Source organism: Pungitius pungitius, chromosome 7 (assembly GCF_949316345.1).
Source record: "Pungitius pungitius chromosome 7, fPunPun2.1, whole genome shotgun sequence".
NCBI lineage: Eukaryota > Metazoa > Chordata > Actinopteri > Perciformes > Gasterosteidae > Pungitius > Pungitius pungitius.
The window spans coordinates 18045094-18062534 of record NC_084906.1 but is presented as its reverse complement, the minus strand read 5'-3'; the positions used below and the strand labels follow the sequence as shown (position 1 = coordinate 18062534).

The following is a 17441-nucleotide window of genomic DNA, read 5'->3' as shown; positions in this document are numbered from 1 at the left end:
CAGCCACACACAGCAGCCACAAGGAGCAAGTCCAGACAGGCAAAACACAACGTAGGGGTAAGAGCACCCTGTTATTAGGTTAACCCCCCCCCCCCCTCTGCCCCCCTGGGGGCTGTCTACACAGAACAAAAGAAAAAGCAGCAGCTGGAGTACTGCCACATGTTTTAAAACAAGTCTGTTGCATTTGGAAATAAGAAAAGCAGCTTGGAAGAGCTTTTGCAGATGTAGAATCTGCTATACCATTATTTCGCCGAGGGAGAAGGGGGGGGGGGGGCGGGGTAAATAAGTTATAGGGTAATTACGCCATGCACATACTAGGTAAAAGTGTAACAAACTTACCGCCTCTTGATCCACTCGCGCTTTTGAACGGGGTCGAGGCGGAGATCGAGTTATCCAGATGTCAAAAAGAGCCTCTTATCTTCTCTAGACGGAAGGCGGCTCGATCTCAATGCGGGGGGGGGGGGGACGGAGCGAGTGGGTGGGAGGGTGGGGGTGGTCGGGGGAGGGGATGGGGGGGGTGCGCAGTGACTCCACATCCTGTCCGCGGACTCCGCACCTCCCATTCCACGAATCCCGAGTCCGCGCCGCAGAGCCCCCGGGACGTCGAGCCGCTTCGAGCGGCGACACGAGGCCACGCAGCGGTCAGCAGGCTCGCGGGAGGTCAGGGGGTCGACTTTAAAAAAAGTTCCAGGGTTTGTTTCGAGGAGCGATTTGAATTTTTTGTGAATGTGCAAATTATGGCCTCCCCAGGCATTTTATTACAGGTTCATGCAAATCTTGGGGGGGAAAGTGGAGCTTTGAGTATTGTAGTAGATGCGTTTAATGGAGTTCTTGAGATTAAAACGGTTTATTTCAGCAATACCTTTTTCATATATTAATATGAACGATTAATCCTCCTTTTACACAAGTTGCTTCACTGCACCACCTCCATCAATACCGTCTCCAGAGGGGTTTTATTCTACACCTTTTTCCTGGAGTTTCTGGAGTGAGTCAATAAATTGATTGTTGTGGCCTTTATTTTGACTTTGTGGGAACGTGAGAGGAACACTGAACACTAAACGGGGGCGTCATTGAAAATAAAGCAAACAAAAACCAAGTGTGAAACAAATGCATTTATAATGCACAATATAGACCTTTTTTTACATTTTGTTTACTCTGTAAAGGATCTACTGGGCTTTCATGCGTCTTTCCCTTCCACCACAAGGTTTCATGCACCCACCACGTTTAACATCTATCTAAATAAGCGTATCAATAACATGTGGCCTATATATAAACTATAAAACTTTAGCATTGTTCGAGATATTTTCCACGCAGTCACAATGACTTTAATGGCTTCATCGCAGAATAAACATGAGCCGGCAGTGGATGGGATCTTCATTTTGTGAAACATGAAAGTTGCAGCGCCACGGCGGAGCTGAGGGAACATTTGGATGCTTTAACTCTTTTTTTACGAGACGATAAAAACATCACAGAAACACAAGAAAAGCAGCATCCCCCAAACGCAACAACATGACACAACAGTGACTTTATACATTCAGTTTCAGGTCAAAGTTTTCTATACATAAAATAATCAAAGTGGGCAGTGATGAAACATTTTGCTTCCAGAAGAAGCTCAACTAAAATAAATAATACAAACAAATCCAAATTTTCACAAAAAAAGATCCAACACGAAGGTCATGGCAATGGCCTGTGTGGATGTGGATGTGTCATCAGTCATATAACTGTTGAATAGTTTGGCGTCACATATATTTACATTGAAGACATAGATACTATATTCCTTTCCTGCTTTGCAGGTGGCAGCGGAGATCTCTTGTCCACGTGACATGGCCTCACTCTAAAATAACAAATAAACAAACGTGAATACGACGTAACATTTAATGTAGAAAGGCCATTGAAATCCATCGGTGCAGTGCCTGAGATGATATGAATCATATTATTTCAGTTATGCACTACAATGTTATTTCAGTGAATAATAGGCGAGGCATCAATGATAAACCTTTTTAATTGTCCTGCGAGCTTTCAGCTAGTGATGAATAATGTTCTATGTCACTCGGCGGCAGGCTGTGCAGCTTTGTGTGAGCACGTCTGTGTGTTTAGGCTTAATTCCCATCTCAGCAAAATAGGCCTTCCTAATTTATTTTGACTAGTGAGGTCTCCAAGAAAATCCTAGAGCTGATCTTTCTAAAATGTATCTTGTGGGAAATGCATATGAAATTTGCAGGATCTCTATTAAGAGAAATGTTAATGAGGTTTCTGAATCATTCATCATTGGGGAGCTATCGCGCCGGTCCCTCTGTTCGTCCGGTCAGCAGAAGAGAGGATGCGGGTGGATGAGGGTGGATGAGGGTGGAGGCCCTCCACTAGAACGGCGTGTCCATCTGGCTGCATTTTGCAGCCGGCGACACCACAGCATAGCTCCGCTCCTGCCACCTCAGCCACTGCTTGTGGACCTCTTTCTGGACCTGTCAATCACACGCACATACAATATAAAAACATGCAAGATGATGCTGTATTGATTTATTATACAAAAGAAAAATGAAGATAGTTAGATAGAAGATGAAAGGTTTCACACCACGCTCACATCCCTGCGTTCCATATAAGGCTTTCGTTTGCTTTTGTTTGTTGGCTTAGTTTATGAATGCGAAATGTCAGATTAAAACGCATAGTTCAAAGGACCAGTCACGTTTGAACTCCATCAGGTAGCCAGTAAAAGCTCCAAAGTGGGTGGTGTTGCAATGGGAATACATTACATCTGAATTCATAAAGGCAAGCAGTGAAGGGTGATGGCAAGCCAGTTGGTTTTGGTCATTATACGCCTGACAAAGACACAACACATTTACAGCCATGGGTATTTTTCTCTCCTATTCGCTTTATGTTTTTTTTTTAAACTCTTTTATTTGGTCCTTAGAATATATTTTGACAATCAGAAGTGTTCATTGGGTTACAAAAGAGTTGGAAAAACAGGTGACCAAATCCGCCCACCAGCATCACTAGACTATATAACATAAAGTGTGCATGACAAAGGCAAGTAGATGTTTTTACACTTTGGTGTTTGAATGGATTTGAATGCATTCATAGCCAGGCTGACTTCCCCCTGGTTTCCTTGTCTTTACATGCTGGTGCACTGGTCTGCAACTGCAGCTGCGGACACAAGGTGGAGTAACGTTTTTTTTGTTGTCAAAGACGACCTAGAGAATGAGTCTTTGTGTGTGGAAGTCGTTGGTTCGTTTATTTATTTATTGATCAGAGACTTTTTTGCCCCCTGCATCGCCGCTGATGCTTTTCATCTCAACTTTGTTCACCCCTCGACCGGCAAACCGACGTTTGCAGAGATCTCCCTCCATGAATTGGAGGCCGCCGATGACGGGTTGTATAAGTGGTCATATTTCCTTTTTTTTTTTTCGACAAAAGCTCTTCAATCTGATTCATTCTCTCTTCAAAAATCTTCCTTTTAAAAATGGTGGTATTATGCTATGAAACCGGAAATGTGGGACCCCAGAAAGGATGTAGTTAGCTGACCAATCACAGCTCTTGCGTGTGCGTGTCCCTGCGTTTCTCCGAAAAGGCATAACTATAAAACTAGGCTTAACTGGATGATCATTTTGCCTTAATTTAAATGCAAACACATGCAATTTGTATCTGTTCATGCAACTGTTTATGAGAAGCAAAACTTACTCACAAATGATTTCTTTATTTTTCCAAAAGAAGGAAAAAAAAATACATACTTACAATACAACTTTAGCATTATATTAAGAATTTAGTTCATCTTCCATCACAGGAGTCTTTTCATTGGACACTCAGCATTCTAATATTTTGAATTTGGTATGCTACATTTTTTATGAAGAATATTAACCTCATCTGTCATCAGAATATTAATTACGTGTAAAGCGCTGCTGTATTTTTTTTTTTATAAAAGAGGCTGTATATGTAAATGGAATTAGCTAATCCATTAGTCTATTTGACGATTGAGTGACTTCCAAGTACTACCCACGATGCCCTAAAACACAAAAAGTGATACGCATGGATGTCGAGTCATAGTGGACTGAATATTAATCACACGTTGTGTCGCATCGGAAGGGGTCTCATATTAATCTCGTTGGTTGCATCAGACCTCAGGGTCCATCCCTTGTGCAATGAGGGAAGAGAGGTGCAAATGATTGTGCTTTTTTGTTAAGCCTTGGCAATTGAACCACTAAACCCTCACCGGTGTGTGATCTGGGTGCAAAATAGAGCTGTAAACGATCGGAGTGCTTTGTAGAATATGTCCTTGTAAATGTTTGAGAGTTCTGCGGCTCGTGCTTACCTCTTGATTGAGGAAGCAATAGAGAATCGCCACAAGCAGCCCCTATAGGAGAGATGTATAATCATTATGCATTTAGGAATATAGTCTGCACCATTAGGTACTAACAGCCTCTGACCCCCCCCCCCCAAAACAAACAAATATTTGTGTCTCGCCATTGAACACAATACATATTCTTTACTAAATAATGTCCCATTGGGGTTAGCCGGAGGGGCAAAACGGCACTCAGAGAAGAAAAAGAACACTATTTCTCCATCGTAATGTGGCCGTTCTTGCACACATCAACGAAAAACCACGGAAACCATTTGACCAGGGTAAGCTACTACAGCAGTATTTGTTCAGGTGTACAATGCGTCCGTTTACCTGGAAGGATCCAACGCACAGCTCGACGCAGAGGCGAAGGTTAACATTGAAGTAATCAGGCAGAAAATTGAAGACCATGTAATGAGTACCAAATAGAGGGATGAGGAGGAGAGTGGATTTTGTCAGGCGTCTGTCGCACAGAAGGAGAGAAAGGAGATGAAGGAGGTAAAGGTACCCCGGGAAGTCATTAGGTGCACGTACCATCTAAATAAGGCTCCTAATAGCATCATGCATGCAAGCCCTCTGATCATCTAGAGGATGCTTGTGTGTGTGTGTGTGTGCAACGTTTTGTACGTATAAACGCATTTATGAGGGGAAAGGTAGCAGCAGGTGCACGGTTTACAGTGAGGATAACTAAATATGGATGACTGAATGAATTACACATCGCCGACTGACTCACATCTTTCACCGCATCAAAGTATCTACTTATCGCTCATCAAACACAGTGAAAACACATTTCAAAATGTAACCATCAGTCTGTAAAAACGTTTAAAAGATAAAAACGCCACGCTGATGCAACTTTTGAGAAGTCAAGACTGTGTTAAAGAGGTCAAACGAAAAATCTGATAAAAGCCAGCAATGCTGTAATGACTAAAGTAAGAGAAACCGTATCGCTGCGCCTCACCGGTACTGAGAGGAGTTGTTGAAGTGGATCAGCCGAGGGTTGAGCTTCTGTATCAGGATTCGGATGATGTTCATGAAGAGAATAAAATTGACCTGTAGATTGAAGAATCAAATTTTAGGCTTTAATATGATTATCTGTCAAATGTGATGTACATCTAGGCCATCATTATGGTCACGGCAGCAATCTGGACAGCCGAGTGAGCCGTTTTCGCACAAAAGATGTTTAAAACATTCATCCAAAACCATCTCTAAAATGGAAAGTAAACATAACATCTGCATGGTAATCTGCCAGGTGCGTAACTAAAAAATGTTTGTTTCCACCAGCACAACGGGAGTTTTTACCGCAATGGAGACAACGATTGGTCCCTTGATGATCCACCAATAGGGGGAGTCCTCGTTAATGTCCCAACATCTACACAGGGAGACAACTTTCAAACGGACTCTCTAGTCCATCTGGAGAATTTCTTAAAAGGTTGCATGTACAATGACTTCAACAGACTTAACATTTAAAAAACAAGTACCTTGCTTCTAAACTTAAAGGGTGTGGTGTGTTGATTGTGCTGTAGATATACATGTAAGAAACAAGTGCACATGTGGAGATAAAAGTGCTATTGGAAGTTTATACAAACTCTGTGTCCTCAAAATACATCCTGGAACCAATCCACAGGATGATGAAGAGCACAGGTACCCCTGTGGACACAGCAAAACAAATGTCCGTGAAATGCAATCAATACACACTGAGTTGGCGGAATCATAATTACACACTTAGCATTGTGCGAGACAAAGAAATGAAAAACTTTTTCTCTGTGTCGTTCTGTAAATCACATTTTTTTTTATTTTTTTTTTATGCAACACACGTCTGCAATACCAATTTCCTGGCTGACCACCGCTGGGACACAAATGCTTGCACATTCATCAAGCTTGTGGCGAGTTGAAAGGAAACACAATCAAAACCCACGAACATAATCAAATACACCTGCAGGGTACGCCACAGGGATACCAACATTTATTCCGTTTGTTCGGTGAATACCAGCCACGAGAATTTCTGCCCCCTTTTGAAACGTTAACTCGGTGTGTCGAGGCGGCTGTGAGTCTCTTTTGAATCATCTTACGCCCCGTTGGCTCGATGTCGATTAGAATGATGTATAGGTGTGATACGATGCAACACTACGTTTGTTACTTAATAATGGAATTACTTTGGAAGTAATTGACTCTAAAAACTTTCAATTCTCCAGTGAGTGACATTGCGGAGACCTAAACTGCTTATGTGACTTTTATAATAGAAAGCAATCATGGACTCAATTAAATTCACTGTGCTTGACTCATTTGCAGATTGAAAAATAAAGAAACCTGTTTAGTGAATGGAATTAAAAGCAGCAGCAGAAGGCGAGTTGTTTGCAAAATAAATCCTAAATACATTCCGTAGCAGATGCAAGTCGTGGACCAAAAACACAGAGAGAAAAGTCTCCACTCAAAAACAATCAAACTCCAATAAAAATTCCCAAATAAAAAAAGCAGATATTCATTATGCGCATGTGAAATTAGCTTCAGAATACACAGCAGTGCATCGGGCTCACACAAAACCTATTAGAGACAAAAACTCAGTACAATAGCAATCATCCGGGCTTTTTAACTTCACTCATTTGGTTATCCTTGCACATATCACCCACAAAGGGGTGTCGGAAGCATCACAAGGTTTGAGCTTAGCATAACAAATGTGGGTGAAATTGCATGTCGAGAGCTCTCACCCCATCCCAGCAGGCAGAAGCCCCAGAGGCATCGACGACTGTGATAAAAGGACGACAGCAGCAAGGAATTGAGGTAAAGCGCCTCCACCAGGAGCCAGAAAAAATTGGACATAACACAGTAGTGGCAGAAGACCACAGAGGCCTTACAGGCAAACTGGGCAGAAGGGTAAGCAGAGAGAGGGAAAAGAAGGACATTGTAAGGGGAGGAGTTAGTGGGAGACACCTGCTCAGTAAAAATGTCTCCACGCAACCGGGGGATGGGGGGGGGGGGGGGGCTCTCGCTCGTACCGTGGAAAGGGTGCAGTGGTTGGTGTCGTCGCTTGAGAACAGCGTGGCATCCTTTATGAACACGGCTGCGGCCTTCAGGATGAACGTGACAAACAGCTGGATGTGGATGGAGTTCCTGGCGCAGCGCAGCCTCCTGTTTGAAAGACGAGGCAGGCGGCGGTACAGGTGGTCAAAATATACCCCGCAGCGCTGAGAGACGAGGGGGGGTGGGGGGGGGGGGGGAACTTCCTTCGACAGACCCCCCCCGTGACAACCGGTTGTTAAGTGGAGCCCTTTGGCCCTTGCTTGACCCGCGTCATTGAGCGTCAACCCGAGACCCAACAGATGGGGAGCTGAGGGGCGCTCCACAGATAAAGGAGAGGCACACGAGGGATCATGATGAGAGGGGAAGGGATTACTGCATCACTGACACACGACATCCCATTTCGTCATAGTAATTTCTTTTTACTTTCGTGGGTTAGTGGCTATAAAACCTATTTTTACAACGGCATCGCTCCTTTTTCTTAAAGAAGAGCAACTGATATGCGCTCATTTGCTTTCTTGTCGGTAGTTGGAAGAAAAGACCGGTTTCCCTTTTTCACATGTAAGCAATATAAATAATTTATGTAGTGCATGAATGACTTTGCGTTTTTCACATTTCCATTTGGGTACATAACTAAACAACATATGAGTATAAGCTTAGGGGTGATTTGGCAGGGCCAGGCTTCCTCCAGCTATTTGACATATAATGAATGTGGAAATGCTAAGCGAAGCTACTTAATGTCAAACTATTCCTTTAATAAACTGCACTACGAGATCATATGAAATGTGATCTCGTAGTGTGAAGCTAAAACAAAGGTCCCAAAGCGGAGCATGTTTAAAGGTATCTTGTTGGACCCGGGTGACTTGACACAATCAATTTACAATGATTGTAAAATGAAATAAAAAGTCTGCCTGCCTTCTCTCTGGAGAACTACAAAGTGTTTTAGGGTCATCTATTCTTACCTGAAGAGCAACAGGATCATCACAGCAACAGCCAGCACCACCAGAGAGACGCTGTAGCCGACGGTGTATATCAGCTTCACTGTGGCAAAGTAGGACCGCTGCGTCTGGGAGCCAGACCAGAAGGAAGATGTTGTATAAAAGGAGGTGGTTTTTCCGGTGTGGAGGCTTCTCAAAATGCATTTAAATGACACTAAATTGCAGAAAAGCTTGGAACTCAGCTGTCCTAAAGAGACAAAGGCAGCATTAGAGAAAAAATGAGTCAAAAGGCACAATGACTGGACTTGAATCAACTCACAAAAGTACATTCAAAGCTTCTTGTAATTTGTGACTTTCCACCCGGCTATTAGAAAACTAAATTGCTATTTTTTTTATACTCTGGACAAAAGATATTTTGCACCAGAAGGGAGCTTCTGAGAATTATCCTGCCAAAACACAGTTCAGAAGGATTATGCACAGTTGTCTCTTTGTTAAACGAGATAATTTCAGCTATTAACTGATGACGTTCGATTCACTTACTGGCAAAATTACATACATATGAGGCACATTCATGCTTGAATACATCTCCTTCTCTACTCTTAAAAGGCAACGAGCCAGGAAGTATATATATATTTAAAGGTTCTAGGGCGGTTGTTACAATTGACCGGCTGCTCTAACATTTTCATTGGAACGCGGCCCAGTTGGTAGTTTGATCTCCTCTCTCTTTAGCCCCTGTTCGGACCTCTTTACCCGCCCTCTCACCTCTGGCATGTCATCATCCACACTGCAGGCGATGTGGTACGGCGGCCAAGGTCCGGACCAACCTCCTCTGCTGCAGTTACGGCTCACTGAACCTGAGGGGAAAGGTCAAGATATAATAATAAAAAAAAATCATCTTCATCTTCAAAAATAGATTCAAACTTGTTGAGGCATAGAATTTCAAAGTTTGGTCTTTTGAGTATTAAATACTCAAAACACCACATACTACCTCACAGGGCCAATAGCACATGTTAGTAATTTCTGATAAGATTTCTGTTTCTGCTGCTTTGATTTCAGATTCCTGTGATCTAGCAGGCCAGATTACTGAGAGCCTCCATGAGACCAAGAAAACATACCATTACATTAAAATAAACAGAAAAATCAAGACTAATAAACACCCCTCGCTTTTATCGGTGCACCAATTCTACTTTTAGATTGCTCTCGTCATTATCTAAGCGCTGCGCCCCCCCCTCCCCCCCTCCCCCCCTTTCACGATGTGATCCTCAGGGTCACCTGTGTTGTTTTTGAAGAGGGAGAAGACGTCCGGACAAGCCCTTTGGACCGTTTCCCCGACGGCTGCCTGAGGCCAGCAGGCCACCGCGTCCCAGAAGGGCCGACAACCTTTTAGTTTTGTAAAGGAAGGTTAAAGAAGAAGGCGGGTTTGAGTCTGTCGGGGGAGGGGGGGGGGGGACAGTCAGTCAGAAGGGAGACTACATGAACACACATTCGTATTCAGTGTCATCCGCAAGCCCCCTCAGAAGTAACACGATTTAAATACGGGCTCGTGGGAGATAGGGCGGAGGAAAATGTGATCACTCAGCGCACAGCACTGCCGAAATGCCACAACACCGGCCTCTGTGTAAATTGCAACACCAAATGAATGAGGAGGCTCTGTAGATCTACAGCCACGAGCTTTATCTTTGCATGCATTGCAAACCTGACATCAACGTTTTTTTTTTTTTTTCTAACAATGCAACACAGTGACGGTTGTGAAAATGTGCAATACATCTCCCATCACGAGTCCAGCCACGCACGGCTCCGAAAACGCGAGCTCCCTGCCGCAGAGCGATTTTGAAAATGGGAAACCACACCTTCTGTGCTTGTGTTGCCCTGCTCTGCGATGTGCTGAAGGCAGCGACGCTCCTCCCTCTCCAGCTGGAAAACAATCTCGCACTCAGGATGCAGGCTGGACAAAGCCTAGAGGCAGGAAAGGAGGGAAGAAAGGAAGGTAAGGGATGCTAAGATATACATACCGGCACCAAGGCTGAGGACACAGTGGCCGCTCACTGTATGAGTCATTGATAAGTGTTCCATGCAAAATGGTCCTGCACCATAGCATACAGGGCACAGCCAAATCATTCACTTGGTCCGTCCCTGGGACACAGACTCCAACTTGGCCTCCAACAAGCGTGCGCCCCCATCCCATTTGGTGACCGCTCAGAGGTCCTTCCGTTATTCTGCCCCTGCTGGTCCCCTTTGTTTTAGGCCAAATACGGACGTCAATAACTGCGTCGGTATTTGCCCGACGTTGATCTGGATGTCAGGCGATCATGAATACCTCCTGGGAGAGAAGATGTGGATGAGGGGGCGTGACGCCGGGAGGAGGAAGTATGTACCAAAAGAGCTTGAGAGCTGCTCATGAAAAAAAAAAAAAAAACTTCCCATAATGCCATTCAGCGGTGCAACAGGTTCATTATGATTCCCTCTTAGTGCAGCAGCGGGTTTACAGCTAATAAATATATTTCATGAATGTCAAGAGCTCACACTCAACACTGCCCTTCCTTATGGGTCCTTAGCGGTACACCCGGCAAGTGTGAGCGGGATTGGATGAACAATTATCAATAAAGTCAGAGGACACAATCCCTTGGATTATACTTTGATATGAATCCATCGTGTTTTAGAACGCTTCTACCAGATTTATTAGAGCAAAAAGGAGGGCCGTGTTTTGATTGTTGTCGAGAGAGAGGCCTTACTTCCTACGGCTTTGAAGGGCAGGAGGGATAAAAATATACAGCTTGAGTCAGAATAGGTCATTTTCATTAGTGGTGAGAGCGGTTCCCAGGCGGTTGGTATGCCGAAGAAAGGAAAGGTCAGAAGTGAGGCCACATAATAACTCAACGCTGCTAATTTGAATGTAAACAGTGTGTGCGATTTCCCTGCTCCGACTGAATAATCCGCTGGTCGTACTGTGGTCTACTGTGGTTTATAGTGCACATGGGTCACCAATTGACTGGGTCAAATTAAAGCATGGTTTAATTTGACCTCACGCTGCGGATAAGTTTAGCCGGTCTTGATTGTAAAGGTCAGATCAGCAGCAGGCAGGTGACTTTTTGGTTGGCTTGCAACAGCCTTGCTGCCTAACAAGGTGTCTTCCACCGTGTTGCTACTGACAGTCTCTTTAAACCACCCCCACATAAGGGCATCAGGAAAAACTGCTTTCATTCTGATGAGATTCTGCGACTATGTTTTCCTGATTATTGATGGGATGTGATATGCTCGCACGTTAGAAAATATTGTATTTATGTGATTTGTGCTCGCAAATTGTTGTTAGATTTTAGTCATTGACTTAGAAAAGAAACATAACAAATGCTGCACCCATGATCTCAATCTGTTTTTCCAGTTACGTGGGATTGAATGAATCAGCCTCTATGGTAGTGTTTCTATATGTATGACACATTTCATTTGAAAGTCATGAAATCACTACTATGTGTGTGTGTGTGTGTGTGTGTGTGTGTGCGTGTGTGTGCAATTCAAACAAAAGCAAGTTACTCATTGGCAGATATACAATCGCGATGCTCGACCATGACCAAAATGTCTAAATTTGTACTTTTTAAGTTTTTCTCTTGTCCAAGAGCTGGCCAATTTTGAGACTTTCATTTTGGTGTGAAAGAAAAAGATGAACAAATAGCATTGGACAACACGACAGGCCGCACACGCCGCCGAGATGAAGACGTCTCTGCTCACGAAGGCCACATCGCAGAGACGTTCGTGCTGCATTCCTCTCCGCTCCGGGGTCATTTTCCAAACACTTGATGGAATTCGTAATGAAGGAGCTTCCAGAGACTTAATTCCTGCGGGACCACAAACACTCTCTGGAGAGTTCCTACCCCTCCCGGTCCCCTCCTCACACACTCGAAAGCGCACATCCAATGGAATACGCCCAGTATTAACGTTTGAGTAACGTTTCCATTAAAAAGATCTGTGACATCTGCAAACCCACCTGGAGCCGGTTCGTGAAATGACACGACTGAAAACGCCCTGCACAGATGTGGGGCTTTTTATTATTATAATGTCGTGCATATGATTTAAACTGTGAGGGTACGTTGTTGCTGAAAAAACACCAAACCGCACAGGAAGCAAAGGCAGAGCGTGTGACCTGGATGTCCAAAACGTACACACATTTTTGATAATAAATGAAAAGAAGTTGATGAGTCAGTTTCCAATATAGATTTAGATTTCAACATAATCATTTCGTTGACGTGTTGATTAATATCCTCACGCCTCTGACAAGAAACTGTTGGGGAGTTTCACATTAAAGGCAAACCGAAGGCATTTTAACAATTTCACCCCCTAAATGCTGTATTCAATCATGCTGTGAGAAACGTTTTTTATATATATCGACTTAGTTTCTAGTGAAAACTTCTTTCTTTCTGATTTGCCTTCAGAATAAGATCAGGTGGCACAGATGACAAGCATTAAAGACAACTATGTGTAATTAGCCAATCTTCTTGCTGGTGGTGTTTGTGTCAGTATCAAATGACTCTAAAATAAATCGTAAAACATACAGTCTCTCAGCTCCAGCTCTCCCTCCATCAATGAAGAACAGAGGTATCAGAAGAAACCCGAGCAAATCCCTGCCAATCCTTTTTGTTCTTAACGCAATGCCAATAATTTAATGAGGGCTGTCGTTGCGCAATTTAACAAGCCCGCCTGTTCAAATGAAGGCGAGGGACCCTGTTTATTGTGGCTCATGCAGAGACACCAGCTCTTACTGTTTTCTGCTCAATTCTGTCTGTGTTAATACAATAAACCGTTTGAGCAAACATGAGATGTCGGGGCCCCGGCATTCACATTCAAAGCAGAAACACTAATGCATGCATTGTTAACCATAAAGTGCACGAGTGCATCGGCTGAACGGCCCGATAGTGTCTGTGCGATGGGGCTCGTTTAAAGTGACTACACATGGTCTTCCCTCTACAGTATGCTGCAAAGACATACTGTTTCGTGAATGGTTAGCGGTTTCAGAGCCGCGGCTCTGAGGAGCGGGAACGAGGCAAGGGGCTCATGGCCGATGACGTGCTCATGCATTTTGAGTGTGATGGAGGAAGACGCTGATGTCTGACGTGCATTTAAGAAACAGGACCAGACATATGGGGAGAAAGGTCTGGGGCTCTGCGTAACCTGCAGTCTGGCTACAATGAGCCATGGAAGTAAATGCAGACCCATGCAGAGACCCCTTCACACGGGAAGCCTAGAGTGCAGTCTGCCGTAAAATATGCTCTCTGAGAGGTGAAGCCCATTATCCACTAACCCAAAAGTGTCCATCAAACTCGGCACACCTTGCAGATAGATATATTGCCTTATTTTAGACAGCAAATAGGGTGCATTTTGCAGGCTGCCGCCGTGATACAAAGAGCGTTTAAAGAGACGGATTATGATTATTGGGTTTCGTGCGAGGCATCTGTGTGATAAATATGAAGCTTGAACGCGTTAGCTTAGCATGAAGACTGCAAACAGAGAAGCAGCTAGCCTGGCTTTGTCCAAAGCTGACTACATCGTTTCATCGGCAATTCAGTAGTACATCTCAAAAAAACAGTGTTTTTGTAGAAAAAAAACTGTTTTTCCGCAGTGGGGTTTCTGCCAAACTATTTCTTGGCCAAACACTAAATTTTAAACTAGCGAGCTGTTTCCTATGCTAAGCTAACCAGCTGCCGAATGTAACGTTTGCGCAGCAACTATTGAAAATAGATCACCGTATTTCTCAAAATGTCTAAAACTGCCAACTGTATAAAAATGTGCTGTCTAAAAGCTGCCACCTTCACTATTTCTCTCTCTTCTGCTTCTGCGGGTCAAAGAATTCCGTCTGGTCGGAACATTGTAAAGAGACAAACTTGTTTGCAGGGGCTTTTTTCTTTTAGAATGTGTGATTGTGTGTGTTTATGAACCCATTTCATTACAATTATTTGCAGTTGTGAGCATTGATAGTGAGTAGCTTGGAGTGGAACCTGGGGATGAGTGTCTGGCCTGTTGTCATTGTCTCCCTGTCGCGCTGATCACCAGACCACCTGTTTGTCGGATTCTCATATCTCGATTCCATTATGGAAATTAGCGAGGTGGCGGTGAAATTACAACCTTAAAAAGAAAAAGAAAAAAAACGCTGCCAGGGCATGAATGTGCAGATTGTGTGTGTGTGTGTGTGTGGGTGGGTGGTAATATAAAAACATTAAAGATAGCTAACATTTCCATTACTAACATCCCATCCGATGAGCAGATATTTTCGGATGGCCGGTTAGAGAATTTGAGAAACAATGTACTAAATGTCTAAACACACTACTTGCATTTCAACTGTATCTGCAGTGTTTTACATTTACTTAATTTACTAAGTCAAAATTAACCCTCCGGTACCATAAATTATGCATCAAAATAGCAAATCATTGTCTTTTCTGAATAATAACACTTTTTTCATCATTTGCAGCTTTGTGTTGTTCTAATTTTACACATGTATTATTTGGGTGTTAATTGCAAATTTTACAGCTAACTGTGGGAAAGAGATATATTTACATTAGTACAATATGTATCAGCAATGAATTTGTTTAAATAAAAACATCCACTGCATATAAAATATCTAAATAATAGCTCAAATGTCCACGACAGTTAGAGCAGGTGGCCGCAGGTCGTTTTGTCCACATTTAAAACTAAAAGATATGCAATTTATTACATAAGGAGACAAAACAAGTAAATGATCATATTTTGTGCCAACAAGCTAAACCCTTCGAATCTAGAGCATATTACCACGTAGATTGATAGATTTAAAATATGGAAAGAGATTTTATTTTAGTATACAACATATTTTACAGGCAACTGTGACCCGTGAAGGTATCAAACACCATCTGGTGCCTGCAGACACATTGAGGGCGGCGCACACCACCACCCAAATACGCACACGTTTCTAATAAAGATAATTGAACACCACACGTCCTTAACGTGTTCCGTGAATCGCAAGTCACTAGACAGTAAGAGAAGCGAACACGAGGGAAATATTTACGGTTTAAATATTCGTCATCTGTCATAAATCATCTGCAATGTTTGGGTAGAAAAACAAAAATGTCCTACAAAAGAGAGCTTGAAGTTTTCTACGTAGCGAAAATGATAATAAATATTTTCATTCATAAAGGTAAAATCCAAGTAAATCACTCACAGTTGAAGACAAATACATAGTGAGAAGAATCCCTCTGATGTGGAGCGAGGACATGTCGTCGGTTCCCCGGTTCGGACCAGCGTGGCGCGTTCATCAATGAGACTGCACGCACGCACGCACGCGCACACACACACACACACACACACACACACACACACACACACACACACACTCCTATAGGATGCGAAGCGCTTCTGTGTGCTCGAGTGTAAAATACAACATCTGTCAAGCTCACAGGGATCAAAACCTAGTAAGTCCCGTGAATGCTTTCAGAATAAAAAAACCACAAACAAACCGTCCGTCGGAAATGGCTCTAAAAATAGTAATAAATATTCATTTTGTTGATTTCTAAAGCCTTTGCAAAGAGCTGCCTCAAATGATGTGATGGCGGATGGAAGTCGGATAAACCAGAAGGTGGTCGTGAAGGGACACGTTCCACTTTTATTTTGAAGGCAAACGGTGGAGCTCTTAGTTGAACCCAAAAGCTGTACAGCTGCTGCTGGGCTGATGTTTGGTGGATACTTTGGTGAATATTTCTCTGCTTTCCTGAGCCTGATGCACTGTAAAAAAAAATTTGTTGACTCAACTTAACTATATCAAGTCATCTTGTTGCTTTGACCGAGTTAATTTGAGTCAACTAATAGTGTCAAGTTTATCACACTTCAAAACAGGAGTTGATGCAACTTGCAGTCTGTTGACTCAACTTCCTGTATCAAGTAAGTTGGACCTGAAAATATTATTTGAGATAACTTTAAGAGATGTTGGTTAAATGTATTTTATCAAGTTCCTTCAACTGTGAATCAGGTTGGCTCAACATGGAATACATAATTGATACAACTCACGATTTGTTGACTTAACTTTCTGTATCAAGTAATGTGGAGTGGAAAACATTACTTTAAGAGAACTAAAAAAGATGTTGGTATAACTTACTTTATCAAGTTAGGGTAACATTATTATTTGCCAGTCAAACTTAAATATTAACACATGAAAAAAATAGCTTAAAAGACAATTCAATAAGGACCTTTATTAAAATCCCAACAAGTCCAACTTCAACCAGGCTTGCTTCAAAATAAGTGTCAATTGATGTCCTTGGGACAAAGTTAGCCTTAACACCCTCTAACACACTTTTGCTTTGGGCTGCTCAAACTGAAATTAAACTGTCCCACACATAAATAATAATTTATTACATAAAAATAAGAGCACCCTTCCTTCAGGGAAAAACAATAACTCAACCCTAACCCTTCAACGGAGTCCATTCTGAGTTAAAGTGATGGTTCTGAGTAATTTCATCCTAGGGTCCTTTGCACCATTACCGCAAGCCAAACACCCCCCCCAGCTATTCAGCTGATAACGCTACTCTACGCTAACTCTCCCAATGTTCGACCCAGGTAAAAAAAGATTCTGGGGGGGGGGGGGGGGGGGGGGGGTTTGGCTCGCGGTCATGGTGCAAAGGACCCTAGGATGAAATTACTCAGAACCATCACTTTAATCTTCAGAGTTGCTGCAGTAAATTGCAAAAAGATTCATAAAAAACCAAAACAAATCTCAGAAACTTGCTGAAAATGAAAACATTCAAACATTACTGAAATGTCCACTCTTGACAATTTCTCTGTAACATCACATGGATTAATACTTTTGAAATAAGTCAGTACATGAAAACAAGGTGGGGTGACCCACAGAAGGGCAATCGATTTCATCGCTTACTAAACGGTGTAAAAAACGAACTCTTTCAGGGCTGGTCAAAAACTGAAGTTACACTGTGTCCCACTTGTAAGAACAAAATTAAAATAAAGAGCATCCTTTCTTTGAGGGGAAAAAAACCCAACTCTCTAAATGACTTTATCAACATCTACATCCATTCTAAGGGAATGTTCAGTAAAATGCAGCAAGATATACATACAAAATAGGAATCTCTCTCTGAGAAACTTGCTCAAGTGTCAGCCAGAAAATGAACACGTTCAAACATTACTGAAATCTCCAC

General features: G+C 42.8%; 1 protein-coding gene across 2 annotated transcripts; it reads right to left on the bottom strand.

Annotated features, from left to right (window-relative positions):
- Positions 1–982: 982 nt before the first annotated feature.
- Positions 983–15680, bottom strand: ghrhrl (growth hormone releasing hormone receptor, like). Of its 2 annotated transcripts, XM_037470309.2 has the most exons (13): positions 15461–15680; positions 10134–10239; positions 9556–9663; positions 9046–9137; positions 8308–8411; positions 7324–7456; positions 7036–7189; positions 5917–5977; positions 5630–5699; positions 5289–5380; positions 4664–4793; positions 4304–4345; positions 983–2462 (listed from the first exon to the last, which is right to left on the bottom strand). In XM_037470309.2, the coding sequence occupies exons 1-13, from the start codon at positions 15512–15514 to the stop codon at positions 2361–2363; spliced, it is 1248 nt and encodes a 415-aa protein (XP_037326206.1). In that variant the 5' UTR covers positions 15515–15680; the 3' UTR covers positions 983–2360. The 2 variants fall into 2 exon arrangements, with proteins under 2 accessions (XP_037326206.1, XP_037326207.1); XM_037470310.2 differs by lacking the exons at positions 9556–9663; positions 10134–10239.
- Between the last annotated feature and the right edge of the window lie 1761 nt (positions 15681–17441).